General features: G+C 40.5%; 1 protein-coding gene across 4 annotated transcripts in view; it reads right to left on the minus strand.

The window, feature by feature from the left end:
- Positions 1 to 18,493, minus strand: part of lrrc39 (leucine rich repeat containing 39) — a 35,286-nt gene that overhangs the window by 7,876 nt on the left and 8,917 nt on the right. For all 4 annotated transcript variants that reach the window (XM_063063923.1, XM_063063927.1, XM_063063925.1 and 1 more), the window contains 2 exons: positions 9,555 to 9,711; positions 6,124 to 6,260 (listed from right to left, as the gene is read on the minus strand). In XM_063063923.1, coding sequence (XP_062919993.1) covers positions 6,124 to 6,260; positions 9,555 to 9,711 — 294 coding nt within the window. The remainder of the gene's footprint in view (positions 1 to 6,123; positions 6,261 to 9,554; positions 9,712 to 18,493) is intronic.

Below are 18,493 nucleotides of genomic sequence, written 5' to 3' on the forward strand. Positions count from 1 at the left end.
GCTCCATTGAACATGAAGTTCCAGGAGATGATTTGGTCCCATAATCTGAGTTGTTGGGCCAATTACATAACCATATCCAGTAATGGTGTGTGAATGTTTACAAATTTGTGCACAGGTTATTTTTAAATCAATTATCCATAGCCGTTAAATAGCTTATATAACAATGACCAATCTGAAACAAGAGTGTTCAAAGAACCAATGTGGTAAATTGAGTTGCCAGGATACATTTGTAGGGCAGAGAAAATAATAGAAGAAACAAGCTGTAATGCCTTGAATAATCATGCAGACAGTCTCAAATTCTTTAATCATTTCCAAGTTCATTCCATTCATTGCATAATAGTGCCATTTAAACCCACCTATTCTTGGCATTCAACTTCCTGTGAGATACCAGTGTCCAGAAATTTATTTGGACCAGCCATATAAATACTGCAGTTATGACTGCAGATTCCATGCTGGGCATCATAACAGCAACTGACTCATCTCCTGACCCCTGCAAAGCCTTCCTACCATCAACAAGCACAAGTCGTCACTGTGATAGAATAAGCCCTACATGCCTAATGTGTTTATCTCCTTCAACATTTTCAAACTTGATTTCATCTAAGGCAAGGTAGTCCATTTGATTGGCACCTTACGTACCGCCATAATTATCGATTCCTTCCATCTCCGGTGCACGGTGCCCACAGATTTCCCTCCAACGATACCTTGCCTAAGATACCCCAAATCCATGACTGCTAATACCAGGAACAAGGTATTCTCATTCAGGAGGCAGCAGTGGAAAGGGTAAGCAGCTTCAAGTTCCTGAGTATCAACATCTCGGAGGATCTATCCTGGGCAATCACAAAAAACCACAATAGTAGCTATACTTTATTAGAAGTTTGAGGAGATCTGGTATGTCACCAAAGTCTTTAGTGAAGACTTCTAGAGATGCCCCATGGAGAACATTCTGACTGGTTGCATCACTGCCTGGTATGGAGACTCTAATGAACAGGATCACAAGAGGCTATAGAGGGTTGTGGACTCAGCCAACTCCAAACGAGCCTCCCCACCTTCAAGGACACCTCCACAAGGTGCTGCTTCAAGTAGGCAGCATCCATCATCAAGTACCTTCACCATCTGGGACATGCCTTCTTCTCATTGCTACCATCAGGACGGAGGTTCAGGAGACTGAAGATGTTTTGGGAACAGCTTTTTCTCCTCCACCATCAGATTTCTGAATGCTGTTTGAATCCATGAACACTGCCTCATTGTTCCACCTTTGTATAATTTTTTTTGCTGTAACGTAGGTTTTTTTTTAAATGTCTTGCACTGTAGTGCTGTCACAAAACAACTAATTTCATGACATGTCAGTGGTAACAATTTTGATTCCATCAGTAGGTCTACATCCTGGAAGATCCTACCCACCAGCATTGTGGGACTACCATCATCCAGCAGCTCCCCAGGCCCTTCTCAAGAGCAATAAGGGTTGGACATTAATTATCTACAACACAAAAACAGAGTAAAAAAGAAAAATATGGACAAGACTGTAGATTCTAGAAATTCTAAAATAACAACATAAAAGGTCAAATTAATATTTTTGCTCAACACTATCCTAGCTTCTTTCAAATAGATGTTGTTTGGTGTCAGGTGAATACAGTAGTTCCAGCAATGTTTAGAATTTTGTATGAATTTGGATTTTTTTGTATTAATTTGCCAAAGCATTTATGTCAGTCCAAACTAAGCTACAAAACTACCAGCTCTCTAGAAAGGAGCCCTGAAAATGTATTGGAGTGCATAATCCTCCTTCCTGAGATTTCATTCCAAAGTACAGAATAGTTACGGTAGTGAGGCAAACTACTGAGTCAAGTCCAGTCAATTAGTGTCATTGCAAACTTTCTCCAGGATTCTGCAAATTCTTCTTTCAGATATTTATCCAGTTTCCTGTTGAACACCACGATTTATATTGCCTCTACAAAGACACCTGGCAAAGCATTCCGGGACATAATCAGTCACTGCAATAAAAAAATCCTCTTGCCTTTTGTTCTTTGCCGATTATCATTATTCTACATGACTTCTATGCCAATGGAGATAGTTTCTCTCTTCTCAGGAGCTTAAACACCTCTATCATTTATAGTCATATAACAATACAGCATAGAAACAGGCCCTTTAGCCCATCTACATAACCATATAACAATTACAGCACGGAAACAGGCCATCTCGGCCCTTCTAGTCCGTGCCGAACGCTTACTCTCACCTAGTCCCACTGACCTGCACTCAGCCCATAACCCTCCATTCCTTTCCTGTCCATATACCTATCCAATTTTACTTTAAATGACAATATCGAACCTGCCTCTACCACTTCTGCTGGAAGCTCGTTCCACACAGCTACCACTCTCTAAGTAAAGAAGTTCCCCCTCCTGTTACCCCTAAACTTTTGCCCCCTAACTCTCAACTCATGTCCTCTTGTTTGAATCTCCCCAACTCTCAATGGAAAAAGCCTATCCACGTCAACTCTATCTATCCCCCTCATAATTTTAAATACCTCTATTAAGTCCCCCCTCAACCTTCTACGCTCCAAAGAATAAAGACCTAACTTGTTCAACCTTGTTTTGTAACTTAGGTGCTGAAACCCAGGCAACATTCTACTAAATCTTCTCTGTACTCTCTCTATTTTGTTGACATCTTTCCTATAAATCGGTGACCAGAACTGTACACAGTACTCCAAATTTGGCCTTACCAATGCCTTGTACAATTTTAATATTACATTCCAACTCCTTTACTCAATGCTCTGATTTATAAAGGCCAGCATACCAAAAGATTTCTTCACCACCCTATCCACATGAGATTCCACCTTCAGGGAACTATACACCATTATTCCTAGATCCTTCTGTTCTACTGCATTCTTCAATGCCCTACCATTTAGTATGTATGTCCTATTTTGATTAGTCCTACCAAAATGTAGCACCTCAATTTATCAGCATTAAACTCCATCAGCCATCTTTCAGCCCACTTACTGGCCCAAATCTCTCTGCAAGCTTTGAAAACCTACTTCATTATCCACAATGCCACCTATCTTAGTATCATCTGCATACTTACTAATCCAATTTACCACCCCATCATCCAGATCATGAATGTATATGACAAACAACATTGGACCCAGTACAGATCCCTGAGGCACACCACCAGTCACTGGCCTCCAATCTGACAAACATTTATCCACCATTACTCTCTGGCGTCTCCCATCCAGCCACTGCTGAATCCATTTTACTACTTCAATATTGATACCTAACGATTGAACCCTCCTAACTAACCTTCCGTGTGGAACCTTATCAAAGGCTTTACTGAAGTCCATATAGACAACATCCGCTGCTTTACCCTCGTCAACTTTCCTAGTAACCTCTTCAAAAAATTCAATAAGATTTGTCAAACATGACCTTCCACACACAAATCCATGTTGACTGTTCCTAATCAGACCCTGTCTATCCAGATAATTATATATACCATCTCTAAGAATACTTTCCATCAATTTACCCACCACTGACGTCAAACTCACAGGCCGATAATTGCTAGGTTTACTCTTAGAACCCTTTTTAAACAATGGAACAACATGAGCAATACGCCAATCCTCCAGCACCGTCCCCATTTATAATGACATTTGAAATACTTCTGTCACAGCCCCTATTTCTACACTAACTTCCCTCAAGGTCCTAGGGAATATCCTGTCAGGACATAGAGACTTATGCACTTTTATATTCCTTAAAAGCGCCAGTACTTCCTCTGCTTTAATCATCATAGTTTCCACAACTTCCCTACCTGTTTCCCGTACCTTACACAATTCAATTTCCTTCTCCTTAGTGAATACCGAAGAAATTGTTCAATATCTCCCCCATCTCTTTTGGTTCCACACATAGCTGTCCACTCTGATTCTCTAAGGGACCAATTTTATCCCTCACTATCCTTTTGCTATTAATATAACAATAGAAACCCTTTGGATTTACTTTCACCTTACTTGCCAAAGCAACCTCGTATCTTTTAGCTTTTATAATTTCCTTCTTAAGATTATTTTTACATTCTTTATATTCCTCAAGCACTTCATTTACTCCATGCTGCCTATATTTATTGTAGATATCTTTTTCGGAACCAAGTTTCCAATATCCCTTGAAAACCATGGCTCTCTCAAACTTTTAACCTTTCCTTTCAAGCTAACAGGAACATAAAGATTCTGTACCCTCAAAATTTCACCTTTAAATTACCTCCATTTCTCTATTACATCCTTCCCATAAAACAATTTGTCCCAATCCAATCCTTCTAAATCCCTTTGCATCCCTTCAAAGTTAGCCTTTTTCCAATCAAAAATCTCAACCCTGGGTCCAGACCTATCCTATCATATCTAGGCAAACACGAGGAAATCTGCAGATGCTGGGATTTCAAACAACACACACAAAAGTTGCTGGTGAACGCTGCAGGCCAGGCAGCATCTCCAGGAAGAGGTACAGTCGACGTTTCGGGCCGAGACCCTTCATCAGGACTAACTGAAAGAAGAGCTAGTAAGGGATTTGAAAGTGGGAGGGGGAGAGGAGATCAGAAATGATAGGAGAAGACAGGAGGGGGAGGGATAGAGCCAAGAGCTGGACAGTTGATTGGCAAAAGGGATATGAGAGGATCATGGGACAGGAGGCCTAGGGAGAAAGAAAAGGGGGGGAGCCTGAAGGATGGGCAAAGGGTATAGTGAGGGGGACAGAGGGAGAAAAAGGAGAGAGAGAAAAATAATGTGTGTATATAAATAAATAATGGATGGGGTACGAGGGGGAGGTGGAGCATTAGCGGAAGTTTGAGAAGTCAATGTTCACGCCATCAGGTTGGAAGCAAAATCCTTATAGATTTTCTCTGCACTCCTTCATTCTTATTGATATCTTTTCTGTTGGTAGGTGACCAGAAATGCACACAAAACTTTAAATCAGGCCTTATCAATGTCTTATACAACTTCAACAAAACATCTCAATCCCTGTACTCAATACTTTGACTTATGAAGGCCTGTATGCCAAAAGCTCTCTTTATCTCCCTGAGATACCACTTTCAAGGAATTATGAATCTCTACTCCCTGATCCCTCTGTTTTACTTTTTGGAGCTACTCCTTTTCCAAGAAGATCAGCCCCAGCTTCTCCAGCCATCCACCCAACTCCTCATCCCTGGAATCAATTCAGAAAATTTCTCTGCATTCTCTCCAAATCCTTCACATATTTCCAAAAACGTGACACACCCAGAAATGGATACAATTTTCCATTTGTAACTGAATCAGCATCTTATAAAAGTTCATCTCAACTTCCTTGCTCTTATACTCTATTCCCCCATTTATAAATGCAAAATCCCATCTTTTTTCTTATACCCTTTTATAACAGTGCCCTCTAGTTTCAATTGTCTCCTCATTCTTCCCATTTCACACATCTCAGTATTAAATTTCATCTGCCACTTATCCACCTGTCCTAGCTCCTATTCTGTCATCTGCAGATTTGAAAATTATACTCTGCTTGTAGATATCCAAATCATAAGTCTGTATTAAAAGGAACAATGCCATTATATTGCTTATCTTAGTACACATTATATCACTTCCCTCCAGTCCTAAAATCTTATCACAGATACTTTTAACCAATTTCTATCAGTGCTGCTACAGCCCATTTTATTTGATAGCCTTATCAATCAAATGCCTTCAAAGTTCAGAAATATTACATAAATTGTATTTCCTCACACTGAGAATGTATTGAGATATGCACACATTTTGGACATGGAGTCACAGAACATTCACTGATTTGATGTTATACTAGAATTAGATGTATTAAATGAGCTACAAAATCCTGAAGATGAAAGTCCTCCTCACCCAGGGATTGCACAAACCCTTTCATTAATAAGTCTCAGAAAAATACCCGAAAATAGTGCACTTATAATCATGGTTCTTAAACCACAAACATTTGCCAAAGAACTCTGATATTTACACATAATTAAAGATGGCACCATTCTGCTACATAACTGATAAGATTACAAGTCCCTGACACTTCTGTGCATGAAAGTACATTTAAGCAGCCTGCAGTTTCTTTTTTCTCTGATACAAAGAAATGAGTAAAAGAAATGAGTAAAAGAAGCAGCACTTGCCTGTTCAGGTAAGTTACAGAGATCTCTGTTTACAGCTAGGTCCAGTTTCTCCAGGTTTATGCAGCTCGCAAGCTCTCGAGGTACTTGCCGTAGTCTGTTATAGCTGACATACAGCTCGCGCAGTTTGGTCAGTTGACCTGCATGGGAAGAGAGTGATAATCTGAAGTTCAACTGCTACTGTTACCATTTAATCTTCACTATTAAAAAATAAAGTTGAAGTAACTTGTTCTGATTCTACACAATTAACATTAATAGCATACAAATTGTTGCAGAGTTTCTTACATAAAGTCTCCCTACAAATTCTTTTAAATTTTCAAAAGGACTTTACAAACTATTATGTTCACAATTAGGGCATTTAAATTCAGCAATTAATGCTCACAGCTGAATATATAAATTAAATCGAATCATTTCTATATTAAAAATATGAATATATTTTAAGCAAATAATGTGAGTAATCATTTTGACTTGTAATGTGATTAAGTTTAGAGCTGCTCAATTTCTTGGCAAAGTCGTAACTGATTTCTTTCATGTCTCACTGGGATAAATGTAGTTTAATCAATCACGCTCCTCTAAATTGCTACCTTCAACAATGATTAAGACTAAGTGTGCATAATGATTTATTATAACTTGGCCTTAAATTTATCCAGACGTCTGCAGCACACTATACTAAACTATTAGTGGTCTCAAAACATTGTCATGAAAGTAATGTTTAATAGAGCAACAGAACCAAACCAAATGAGAAAATACACTCCACAGGATACACTAAACTGCGGTCTGATCTGACATCCACTGGGATAATACTAGGTTGTGATCTCCATAAGGCTGATAATGGAGGTAATTGAGGGGTGTTTGTAAAAGCTGACTGAGGGAGAGCAAAGTTAGCAGTAATACCCTATAACATTTAATAGCAAACCAGTTTTCCCTGGCTAGAATCACTCAAAGAACTTTGACAAACTATCAAGAGGTAACTGGTGTCCGTACAAATCTTACAGGAGACCACCCGCAGTAAGAACAGGGACGGGAAATCAGGTTGAATAAATTCATTATATTGAGCATCATTAAAGATAGTATATTCTATATATCGATGTGGTATTCTGTTGGAATAAAGTTTGCGACACTGAATAATGGCCGTTAGTCATCAAGGACAACCTCTCTGGCACTGACCTGAATTCCTCTCTCAGCCTGTAACTGCAAACCTTAGATAAACAAACCAGTGCTATGGTCTGCTGAGAGTGACAGAAGCTGGATGGAGAAAAGATCATCTGACCAATCCAGCAGATTCCTTCGCAGACATTGCCCAAGTGCTTTTGGCACTCAACTTCACTCGCCCCTTCACTGAACTGTTCCCACACCTGTGGACTCACTTTCAAGGACTCGTGTTCTTGATATTTATTGCTTCTGTATTTATTATTACTATTTTTTCCTCTTTTTGTATTTGTACAGTTGTACACTGGTTGTTTGTCCTATCCTATTGGGTCCAGTCTTTCATTGGGTTTATTGTGTTTCTTCACTTACTGTGAAGGCCTGCAAGAAAATGAATCTCAGGGTTGCATATAGATAGATACTTTATTGATCCCAAAGGAAATTAGCGTCACAGTAGCATTACCAGTGCACAGATATTTTAGAAGGGAAGTAAAAAAAATTTAATAAGTATATGTACTTTGATAATAAATTTACTTTGAACTTTATTTCCAACTGCTGGATCTTAAGCCTGAGTAAAATGGTAATGTGGCAACAGATTCATGTAAAGGGATTTGATCAGTTTCTGTACTAAAACCCCAGGTTTGTACTTTGTGTACATGCACAATTTTGGCATTTGCCTTTGATGTCCAATCAGCAGTAGTGCCAGAGATGGCTTTATTGAATAATATAATTATTATTTTCCTTGTAAGATGAACATCAATGCATTTCACTTGCCTTTATAGGTAACAGGACATGTTGATTAGCTTTGTAAAAGCAAACATCTACAAGTAGAGGCATACATTATAAAACAAGCAGGCAGCAGATCTTCATTAATGGCCAGTTTAAGCCTCATAGAGCAATCTGAGGAAAATTCTTGGCACCATATTTTGAGGAAAGCAATAAGGCCAAAGAAATAGAACGAAAGAGGATTGTTTCAGTTTTGAGGAAACATTGAAAAAGTTAAACAGAGGTCAGGAGGAGGTCTAAATGTGATTTTGAACTTCATTTGGACGTGGCCCAAGAGACGATCAAGATCCAAAGGTGAGAAGATATTTGGAAGGTGCAATCTGGAAAAAGTTGGTGAAAGAAGCTCATTATTCCCTTAATTGGGAATTTACAGGTTCAAAGAAGATACAGGTCAAGTATCCCTTATCAAAAATGCTTGGGACCAGAAAGGTTTCAGATTTTGGATTTTTTTGAATTTAGGAATATATAAATGAGATAGCTTGGGATTGTCATCATTTCTGATTCTGAATTTATGTGCTACCGGTAAGCAGTTTTTGTCTTTAACCTGTTCTTCACACATATGTACTGATACAGCCATTCAGCATGTTAGATTATCATCAGCGGAGATCTTGGCAAGCTCAATGGATTTCTCTGTTGCTTCATGATCAGCAGATGCTTTATCTCCACAAATCTTAAAATTTTAATGCCGTACCTTTTCTTAAATTTCTGCAACCAGTCTGCTGAATATTCACAATTACCTTCAATTTTCAGTTCATTTTGATAGATCTTTGCTTGTTTCATGATCAGCATACTATTAAGTGTAAATGTTCACCCTGATGCTGTCGAATCTGCTACAATACAAATGATCAAGATCTTCAATTTTCTTTTTGCGCATTTTTTTTCCCCTCTATTTTTCATCAACTTCTGTTCATTACATATGTGAGGTCACTTCTCAGAATTGTTTGTGGTGCAGAGTGGCCTGCACATGAACTGGGGATTTTCTCAGCACCTTGTGGAATTTTCCATTTGTGATGTCAAGTCAGCACTCAAAAAAAAATTGGTTTTCAGTTTTGGAATTTCAGATAAGTGGTACTCAGCCTGTAGTATTTTGCACAAAATCATGACTAATTTAAATAATAATCATAATTCACATTTATTGTCAAAGGTTATAAATGCCATGAAAATTAGCTTTTTGCAAGGAGCAGCTGAGTCAATTACAAACTTGACAAACATAGGTTAAACTTAATTAACAAATTATACATAATTTACACAATAAAATGAACATAATGACATTAAGTGCTAGTTAAGAGTGAAAAAAAATACAAACTGAGATAGTGTTAGAGTTTTTCCAGCAGCCAGGGCAGGCATAACTAACATCGTTCATCGATATTGTTTAATATCTATGATGGAGTTCATGAAGAAATATATTTAGTCATCCAGACAAAATAACCAAATATGCTATAGCACAAGAAAATGGGCCTTGATTACCATAGTAGACCAAAATACACAAAGTAAATGCAAACCTATTTCCCTTGGTAGTTCCTTGACTACATTTCGTGATAGATCCAACACAAGGAGGTTATCAAATATTCCAATAAATTGAGGAATTGTTTCCAAGCCAGTTCTGTGGATATGCCATTCTTGTAAATATGTCAATTGTTGTATTGCATTTGGTAGTGTCTAAGAAATAAAATAACACATTAGCATCCAACATAGAAAAGCAACAAAACTCAGGAAAAATTGAATCACAAACTTGCACCAGAACTATTTCACTCAACATGGCCCTCCATTCAACTGCAAAAAGTAAATATCTGAGTAAAATTCGAGCTGGACTAATTCTGCATGCTTTCTAAAATGGATGTTATAAGAAACCTCTGATCAGAAATATGGTCAGGTGAACCTAAAAATTAGTAAAATCTGTTTCATCTCCAGATTTATCTCTCGCCTTGAGCAGGAAGTTTAAACAAACTAAATACAGCAAATTTACTCTCTGATCACTTGAAGTAATGTTTCTTGATTTTAAAAAAACTTGACTTTCTACTTAAGGGTTCATAAATACTGTACTTCAGTGCACTTAAAGTTACTTAATTACTTGCCAAATGCAAGTCATGATTAGTCCTAAGTTACCTTTTACTTGTCTGAACACGATTTTCCTAAACAGTTGCTTTAAATTTAAAATCTTAATATTTTTGCTGATGCTTGACTCACATTAACAAGTTGTTTTCAAGCACCTCTCTAATTGACTGACATCTCCCAGGATTATCTATCATAATTCAAGCTCATAACACTACAATCAGACTTCTGGATCTTCTCTTTAGTTTTTCTCAAACTTGAATGCATTGTTTCTTGGTAACCAGAAGAGGACATAGTACATCTTGTGCAGAACGCCATGCCAGAACTAGCATAGCACAGTTTGAATAAAACTATCTCTAATTAGTATTTTATTATAGCTATAAATTTAGCATTCTAATTGTGTTTTATTCATTAGATGATTGTTGAGCTCATTAAGACTCTTAGGTTTCTTTGAACTTCATCATAAATCAGCACAGTTAATTGCACACATTGCTGTGAGTCACCTGCCTGTGCTAACTCTGCTGTTCTGCTTTAATTATTCCTTTAGTGTTTGTTTATCCTGTTACTAATTTCAAGCATTCTACAAATGTGACCATCTTTCAGTCTATTTTTACATTAAAGTTATGGATAAATTTAAACAGTAATGATCCCAAATCTATGGCCAGTAATACCAAACAATCTAAAATGATCCCTCAAAACATTTTCCCTCCAATTGAGTTCTTATCCATGTTAAGTGTTTCCCTGAATTTTTCCCTGCACTGAGTTTAGAAATAAAATTTAACATTACATGTTGCTTAGTCTTCTTGAGATCTAACCATGCAATGGAGTCAGAAAAGATCTTTCCTTTCAAATGATTCCACTCCTTTGGCCCCCGAACACTTTCTCCTCCTTTCAATCATCTGTAAAACTGGATTGCCCTAACATTAGAGACACAGAGGGGTGGAGTTTGAGTGTGCTGGGCAGCTCTTTAAATGCAGTATGTAGACAGACGAATGAAAGAAGGAGTATTATTAGACTTTGTTATGGAAAAGGAAAATGATGTACCAATAATAAAAATCTTAAATGGCGGGGCGGGGGGGGGGGGGTTGCAGTAGGCCAGTTTCACCATCATTAGGGATGACTTGCCTAAGGTAGATTGGGAACAACTGCTTGCAGTTAAATCTACATGTTCACAGCAGGAAGCGGAAAAAAGGGTAAATAACAAGAGTTCAAGAGCAACACGTACTGACTGTAAAAGCTTTTATAGATATGTAAAAAGGAAAAGACTGGTAAAGACAAACATAGGTCCCCTACAGACAGAAACAGGTGAATTGATTATGGGGAGCAAGGACATGGCAGACCAATTGAATAATTACTTTGGTTCTGTCTTCACTAAGGAGGACATAAATAATCTTCCAGAAATAGTAGGGGACAGAGGGTCCAGTGAGATGGAGGAACTGAGCGAAATACATGTTAGTAGGGAAGTGGTGTTAGGTAAATTGAAGGGATTAAAGGCAGATAAATCCCCAGGGCCAGATGGTCTGCATCCCAGAGTGCTTAAGGAAGTAGCCCAAGAAATAGTGGATGCATTAGTGATAATTTTTCAAAACTCGTTAGATTCTGGACTAGTTCCTGAGGATTGGAGGGTGGCTAATGTAACCCCACTTTTTAAAAAAGGAGGGAGAGAGAAACCAGGGAATTATAGACCGGTTAGCCTAATGTCAGTGGTGGGGAAACTGCTGGAGTCAGTTATCAAAGATGTGATAACAGTACATTTGGAAAGCGGTGAAATCATCGGACAAAGTCAGCATGGATTTGTGAAAGGAAAATCATGTCTGACGAATCTCATAGAATTTTTTGAGGATGTAACTAGTAGAGTGGATAGGGGAAAACCAGTGGATGTGGTATATTTGGATTTTCAAAAGGCTTTTGACAAGGTCCCACACAGGAGATTAGTGTGCAAACTTAAAGCACACGGTATTGGGGCTAAAGTATTGATGTGGTTAGAGAATTGGTTAGCAGACAGGAAGCAAAGAGTGGGAATAAACGGGACCTTTTCAGAATGGCAGGCAGTGACTAGTGGGGTACCGCAAGGCTCAGTGCTGGGACCCCAGTTGTTTACAATATATATTAATGACTTGGATGAGGGAATTAAATGCAGCATCTCCAAGTTTGCGGATGACACGAAGCTGGGCGGCACCGTTAGCTGTGAGGAGGATGCTAAGAGGATGCAGGGTGACTTGGATAGGTTGGGTGAGTGGGCAAATTCATGGCAGATGCAATTTAATGTGGATAAATGTGAAGTTATCCACTTTGGTGGCAAAAATAGGAAAACAGATTATTATCTGAATGGTGGCCGATTAGGAAAAGGGGAGGTGCAACGAGACCTGGGTGTCATTATACACCAGTCATTGAAAGTGGGTATGCAGGTACAGCAGGCAGTGAAAAAGGCGAATGGTATGCTAGCATTTATAGCAAGAGGATTCGAGTACAGGAGCAGGGAGGTACTACTGCAGTTGTACAAGGCCTTGGTGAGACCACACCTGGAGTATTGTGTGCAGTTTTGGTCCCCTAATCTGAGGAAGGACATCCTTGCCATAGAGGGAGTACAAAGAAGGTTCACCAGATTGATTCCTGGGATGGCAGGACTTTCATATGAAGAAAGACTGGATGAACTGGGCTTGTACTCGTTGGAATTTAGAAGATTGAGGGGGGATCTGATTGAAACGTATAAAATCCTAAAGGGATTGGACAGGCTAGATGCAGGAAGATTGTTCCCGATGTTGGGGAAGTCCAGAACGAGGGGTCACAGTTTGAGGATAAAGGGGAAGCCTTTTAGGACCGAGATTAGGAAAAACTTCTTCACACAGAGAGTGGTGAATCTGTGGAATTCTCTGCCACAGGAAACAGTTGAGGCCAGTTCATTGGCTATATTTAAGAGGGAGTTAGATATGGCCCCTGTGGCTACGGGGATCAGGGGGTATGGAGGGAAGGCTGGTACAGGGTTCTGAGTTGGATGATCAGCCATGATCATAATAAATGGCGGTGCAGGCTCGAAGGGCCGAATGGCCTACTCCTGCACCTATTTTCTATGTTTCTATTACATGTAAAAGCCGGGGGTAGCAAGCACAGGAAACCTTGGAAGTCGAAGGAGATTGGCAGTTGGAGAAAGGAAAAGGATGCACATGACAGGTAAAGATAATCAATGATGAGGAAGACTATCGAACATAAAAAGTGTAGGGAGACACCTGTAATGGAAATTCAGAAGGTTGAGGGGTCATCAAAAAATAACAATCGGCAGATGGGGATAAGGCAAACTCAAAGACGGTCTATAAATATATTAAGGGCAAAGCAATAGCCGGGGGAAAGCGATGCCCATTATCGACAGTATGGACAATCTGTATGTGGAGTGAGAATATACTGGTGTGGTCCAAAATAAATGCTTTTCATCAGTATTCATAAAGACAGACTCTGTAATTGGAAAATTCAGTGAAGGGATAGCATGGATCTTCATATACAAAGAGGAAATACTCAATGCCTTAGTGAGCTTAAAGGTGGATTAGTTTCAAGGACCAAATAGGATTTATCACACACTGCTGTGGGTGACAGAGGCAAGGGAAGAGATTGCTGGAGGTCTCAATGAGATTTTTATTTATCTTCTGTAGATACAAGTGAGGCACCAGATGACCAAAGGACATAACAGGGCCCTCTTTTTCAAGCAAGGCAGCAGAAGTCTAGTAATTATGGACATGCAAGCTTAGCAGCTGTACGAAAAATCCTGGAAACAATTCCTAAGGAGAGGATTGATGATTACTTGGAAAGGCAGTAACAAGTCAATGATAGCCAACTGACCTGACTGAAGGCCTGACCCACAGGACAACCAGAGGCCTTCAGCAGCCAATTCCACATCAAGCCTCGCAGACTCAACTAGGCACAGCCAGTCAACTAGAAAATGCGGTAGAAGGGCTGGGCTACGGGGTGAGACTGAAACAGTACAATTTCAAGTCATCCTTCCCCTTCTTACTCCCAGCAAATATCCAAGCCATTGGAAGTAAAGTAGATGACTTCATACTAGACTTGCCCATCAATGGGAACTGATCAACTGTTGTGCACTCTTGTCCTACCAGGATATGGCTCACCCCTGCTTTGCCTGACTATGCCAAACAATCCGAGGGTTTCTCAATTCGCTGGATGGACTGCGCAGTGTCCTCAGGCAAAGTTAGAGGCAGAGAGGTCTGCTTAGTAATCAATACCTTGTGGTGCTCAAATGTGACAGAGTTGGTAAACTCCTACTCTCCCAGCCTGGAATATCTAACAATGAAGTGCTGTCCATACTACCTGCCACGGCAGTTCACCTCAGCTATCCTAACAGCAGTCTACATCCTACTCCAGGTAGACATGGAACCTGCACTCAATGAGCTATACTCTTTGGTCAACAGCCTTGAAATAGGATACCCTGAGGCACTCTTCGTCATCACCAGTGACTTCAACCAAGCCAACTTCAAGAGCGTGTTACCACAATACTACCAGCATGTCCCTCGTTTCACCAGGAGGCTGGGTGGGACTACAACCAGAGGTCATGGGTGAAAGGTGAAAAATTTAAGGGAAACATGACGGGAAGCTTCTTCACTCAGAGGGCCGAGAGAGTGTGGAATGAGTCGCCAGCGCAAGTGGTGCATGTGAGCGCGATTTCAGCGTTTAAGAGAAGTTTGGATAAGTACATAGATGGTAGGGGGATGGTAGGGGTATAGAAGGCTATAGTCCCCGTGCAGGTCAATGGGAGTAGGCAGTTTAAATGGTTTCAGCATGGACTAGATGGGCTGAAGGGCCTGTATCTGAGCTGCATTTCTCTATGACTTTAAATTTCACTACCCATTGCAACAGCACCAACATACCTGTACCTACAGTCACCACTACAGATCTTGGATGGAAATGATCAGGCCTGAATGGTGACCTCCCACAACTCCCCCCTGCCCCACCCCGAACCATTTCCTCAGGTCTGGGGCAGATCATCTGGCAGGGGATTTGCAGACAGTTTAAACCTCTTCTTAGTCCAATCTGAGATTCCAACCTGCTTGAAGGAGTCTATCATCAACCCAATGCCAAATAAAAAAAAAATAGGGTAATATACCTCAATGACTAATCCCCCCAATGGCTTTGCATCCACCATTATGAAGTGTTCAGGGGACTTGGTTATAGCACACGTTCACTCCAGCCTCCCCGACAACCTCAATTCACTGCATTTCACCTACCGCCAAAACAGGTCCATAACAAATGTCATCCCTCTGTCCCGGCACATCTCGAGAACAGCGGTCCCCAACCACCGGGCCACGGACCGGTGGAGGGCCGTAAGGCATGTGCTACTGGGCCGCGAGGAGACAATATGATTTGGCGATAGGAGTCAGCTGCACCTTTCCTCATTCCCTGTCATGCACTGTTGAGCCATTACGCATGCAAGGTCATGACCCACGCATCATCCATGTGAGCGCGGGAAGGAGATCAACTCCTGAAGCTTGTGATTGATGGCGGGCTGAAAAGTATGTTTGACATAACATCTCTGCCGGCATTCTGGATCAAAGTCAAGGCTAAATATCCTGAGATAGCCACGAAAGCACTGAAAACGTTGCTTCCATTTCCAACATGTCTCTGCAATGAATGCAACGAAAACTAAATTGCAGAATAGACTGGACATAAGGAACCCCCTTCGAGTATCGCTGTCTCCCATCACCCCTCGATGGCACCGTCTTGTTGCAGGGAAACAAGCCCAGGGCTCCCACTGGTTCAGCGATATTGGTGTGTTGCAATGATTTTATATATTCATACGAGGAAAATATGTGCTGTGTGTTTAATATCCAAATGTTACTTAAAATGTGATGATGCTATTGACTTATAAGTGACTTAAGTAACCATATAACAATTACAACACGGAAACAGGCCATCTCAGCCCTTCTAGTCCGTGCTGAATGCTACTCTCACCTAGTCCCACCGACCTGCACTTAGCCCATAACCCTCCATTCCTTTCCTGTCCATATACCTATCCAATTTTTCTTTAATAATATCGAACCTGCTTCTGCCACTTCTACTGGAAGTTCGTTCAACACTTACTTCAAGCTCCCCTGATAACTGACTTATCGCTATATACACGCAAGGAAAATAATGTTTAATATTAAATTCATTAGATTAAACCCTTTTAGAAATGAAATTGAGTGTATTAGCCACTTATCACCTATATTCCGGTTGTGATTAACACCCCCCCCCCCAATAGAATAGCCAAAAACGATTTGCAGAAAAAAAATAGGCAGGTACACGCATGCACACTGGTGCCCACGCAAGGGTTCATGGTCATTGTAGTCTTTCTCTGGGTAAACAAACACACACATCTCCCAACTCTTGGACCTGGGACTTAGCATCCACTTCTACGACTGGATCCTTGACTACCTGACCAGCAGACTGTAATTAGTAAGGATAGGCAGCAACACCTCTGACATCTTTGACACTGGTGCCACACAAGGCTGCATCCTCATCCCCCTACTCCCTGTGCATTTACAACTGCACGGCCAGATTCTGCTCCATCTCCATCTGCAAGTGGGTCACATCTCAAATAACGGTAAGTCAGAGTACAGGAACAAAATAGAAAGCCAGTGACACAGTGTCAGTGACAATCTTTCTCTCAGTGTCAGCTAAACAAGATACCTGGTCATTAACTTTAGGAGCAACACACACAAAATGCTGGAGGAACTCAGTAGGTCCGACAGCACCTACAGAAAAGATGCTTACTCTTTTCCATAGATGCTGCCTGACCTGCTAAGCTCCTCCAGAATTTTGAGTGTGTTGCTTTGGATCTCCAGCACCTGCAGGCTTTCTTGTGTTTGTGATTACCTTCAGGAACTGGGTTGAAGCACAAGCTCCTGTATCAGTGATGCTGAGGTAGAAATGGTCGAGAGCCTCAAGTTCCTAGATGTAAACTTCACCAACGACCTGTCCTGGTCCAACTAAGTAAACATTACAGCCAAGAAAGATCACCAAAGCTGAGGAAATGTGGCAGGTCCCCATTCATCCTATTTTTTTTTTGGTTACAGATGCACCATAGAAAGCATCCTATCCTGAAGTATCACTGCTTGATATGGCAACTGCTCTGCCAAAAACCACATGAAACTGTAGAGAGTTGTTGACACAGCTCGGTCCATCACATAAACCAGCCTTCCTTCCATTGTCTATACTTCCCTTTACCTCAGAAAAGCAGCCAATGTAACCCCTCCCACATGGATATTCTCTCCCCTACGCCCTCCCATTAGATGGAATATACAAACGCCTGAAAATAGGCTCAACCAGGCTCAAAGACAGCTTTTATCCCACTGTTAAAGACTCCTAACTGAACTTAACCTTACAATCCACCTTTTCATGACTCTTGCACCTAATTTGTCTACCTGCATTGCATCTCCTGCGACTGTAACATATTCTGCATTTTGTTGCTCTTCCCTTTGTACTACCTCAATATACTTATGATTTGAAATAATCTGTATGAACGGCATGCAAAGCAAGGTTTTTCTGCTATATCTCAATTCATATGACAATAATAAACCAATTCCTAATACAACACGACTTTGTCAAGGGCAGATCCAATCAAACCAATTTAATCAAAATCTTCAAAAGAAGTAATAATGTGCACCAATAAGGGAAGAGCAGTGTATGTGAATTACATGGACTTAAGCAAGGCCTTTGCCAGAGTCCCATATGGGATACTAGTTGAAATGGTAAGGGACCATGAGACCCCCGGAAAGTTGTTGACTGTATCCAAAATGGGTTTGTCAATGGGAGATACAGGGTGAAGGCAGAGGATTGTGTTGATGATTGGAGCCTATGAGTGGTGGTGTTCCATAAGGATCAGTACTCAGGCCCTTGCTGTTCGTAACATACCTAAATGACTTGGACGTGAATGTGGAAGGCGCGATCTGTAAGTTTGTGGATAGCATGAAGATTGACGGGATTATTGACAGCATGGAAGGTGCACAAAGAGTTACCTACAATTTGCTGAAAATGGCTGATGGAAATTAATCCAGAAAAATGAGGTCATGTATTTTGGGAATACTAAGGTTAGGATATACATCATCAATGGCAGGATGTTAGGGTGTATTGAGGAACAGAAGGAATTTGAAGTACAAGTCTTCAGATGCTTTCAAGTGGTAACACGGGTAGACAATGTACTTAGGAAGGCATATGAAATATTGGCCTTCATTAGCTGGGAAATTTAATACAGAGGCAGGAAAGTTATACTCCAACTTTATGAAACCTTGGTCGGATCTCAGTGAACTACAGCATGAATTTCTGGTCACCGTGCCACAGGAAAGATGTGGTAGCACTAGAGATGCTGCAAAGGAGATTCACCAGGATGCTGGCTGGGATGGAGTGT

The sequence above is a fragment of the Mobula hypostoma genome, chromosome 12 (assembly GCF_963921235.1).
Source record: "Mobula hypostoma chromosome 12, sMobHyp1.1, whole genome shotgun sequence".
In the NCBI taxonomy this organism is placed as follows: domain Eukaryota; kingdom Metazoa; phylum Chordata; class Chondrichthyes; order Myliobatiformes; family Myliobatidae; genus Mobula; species Mobula hypostoma.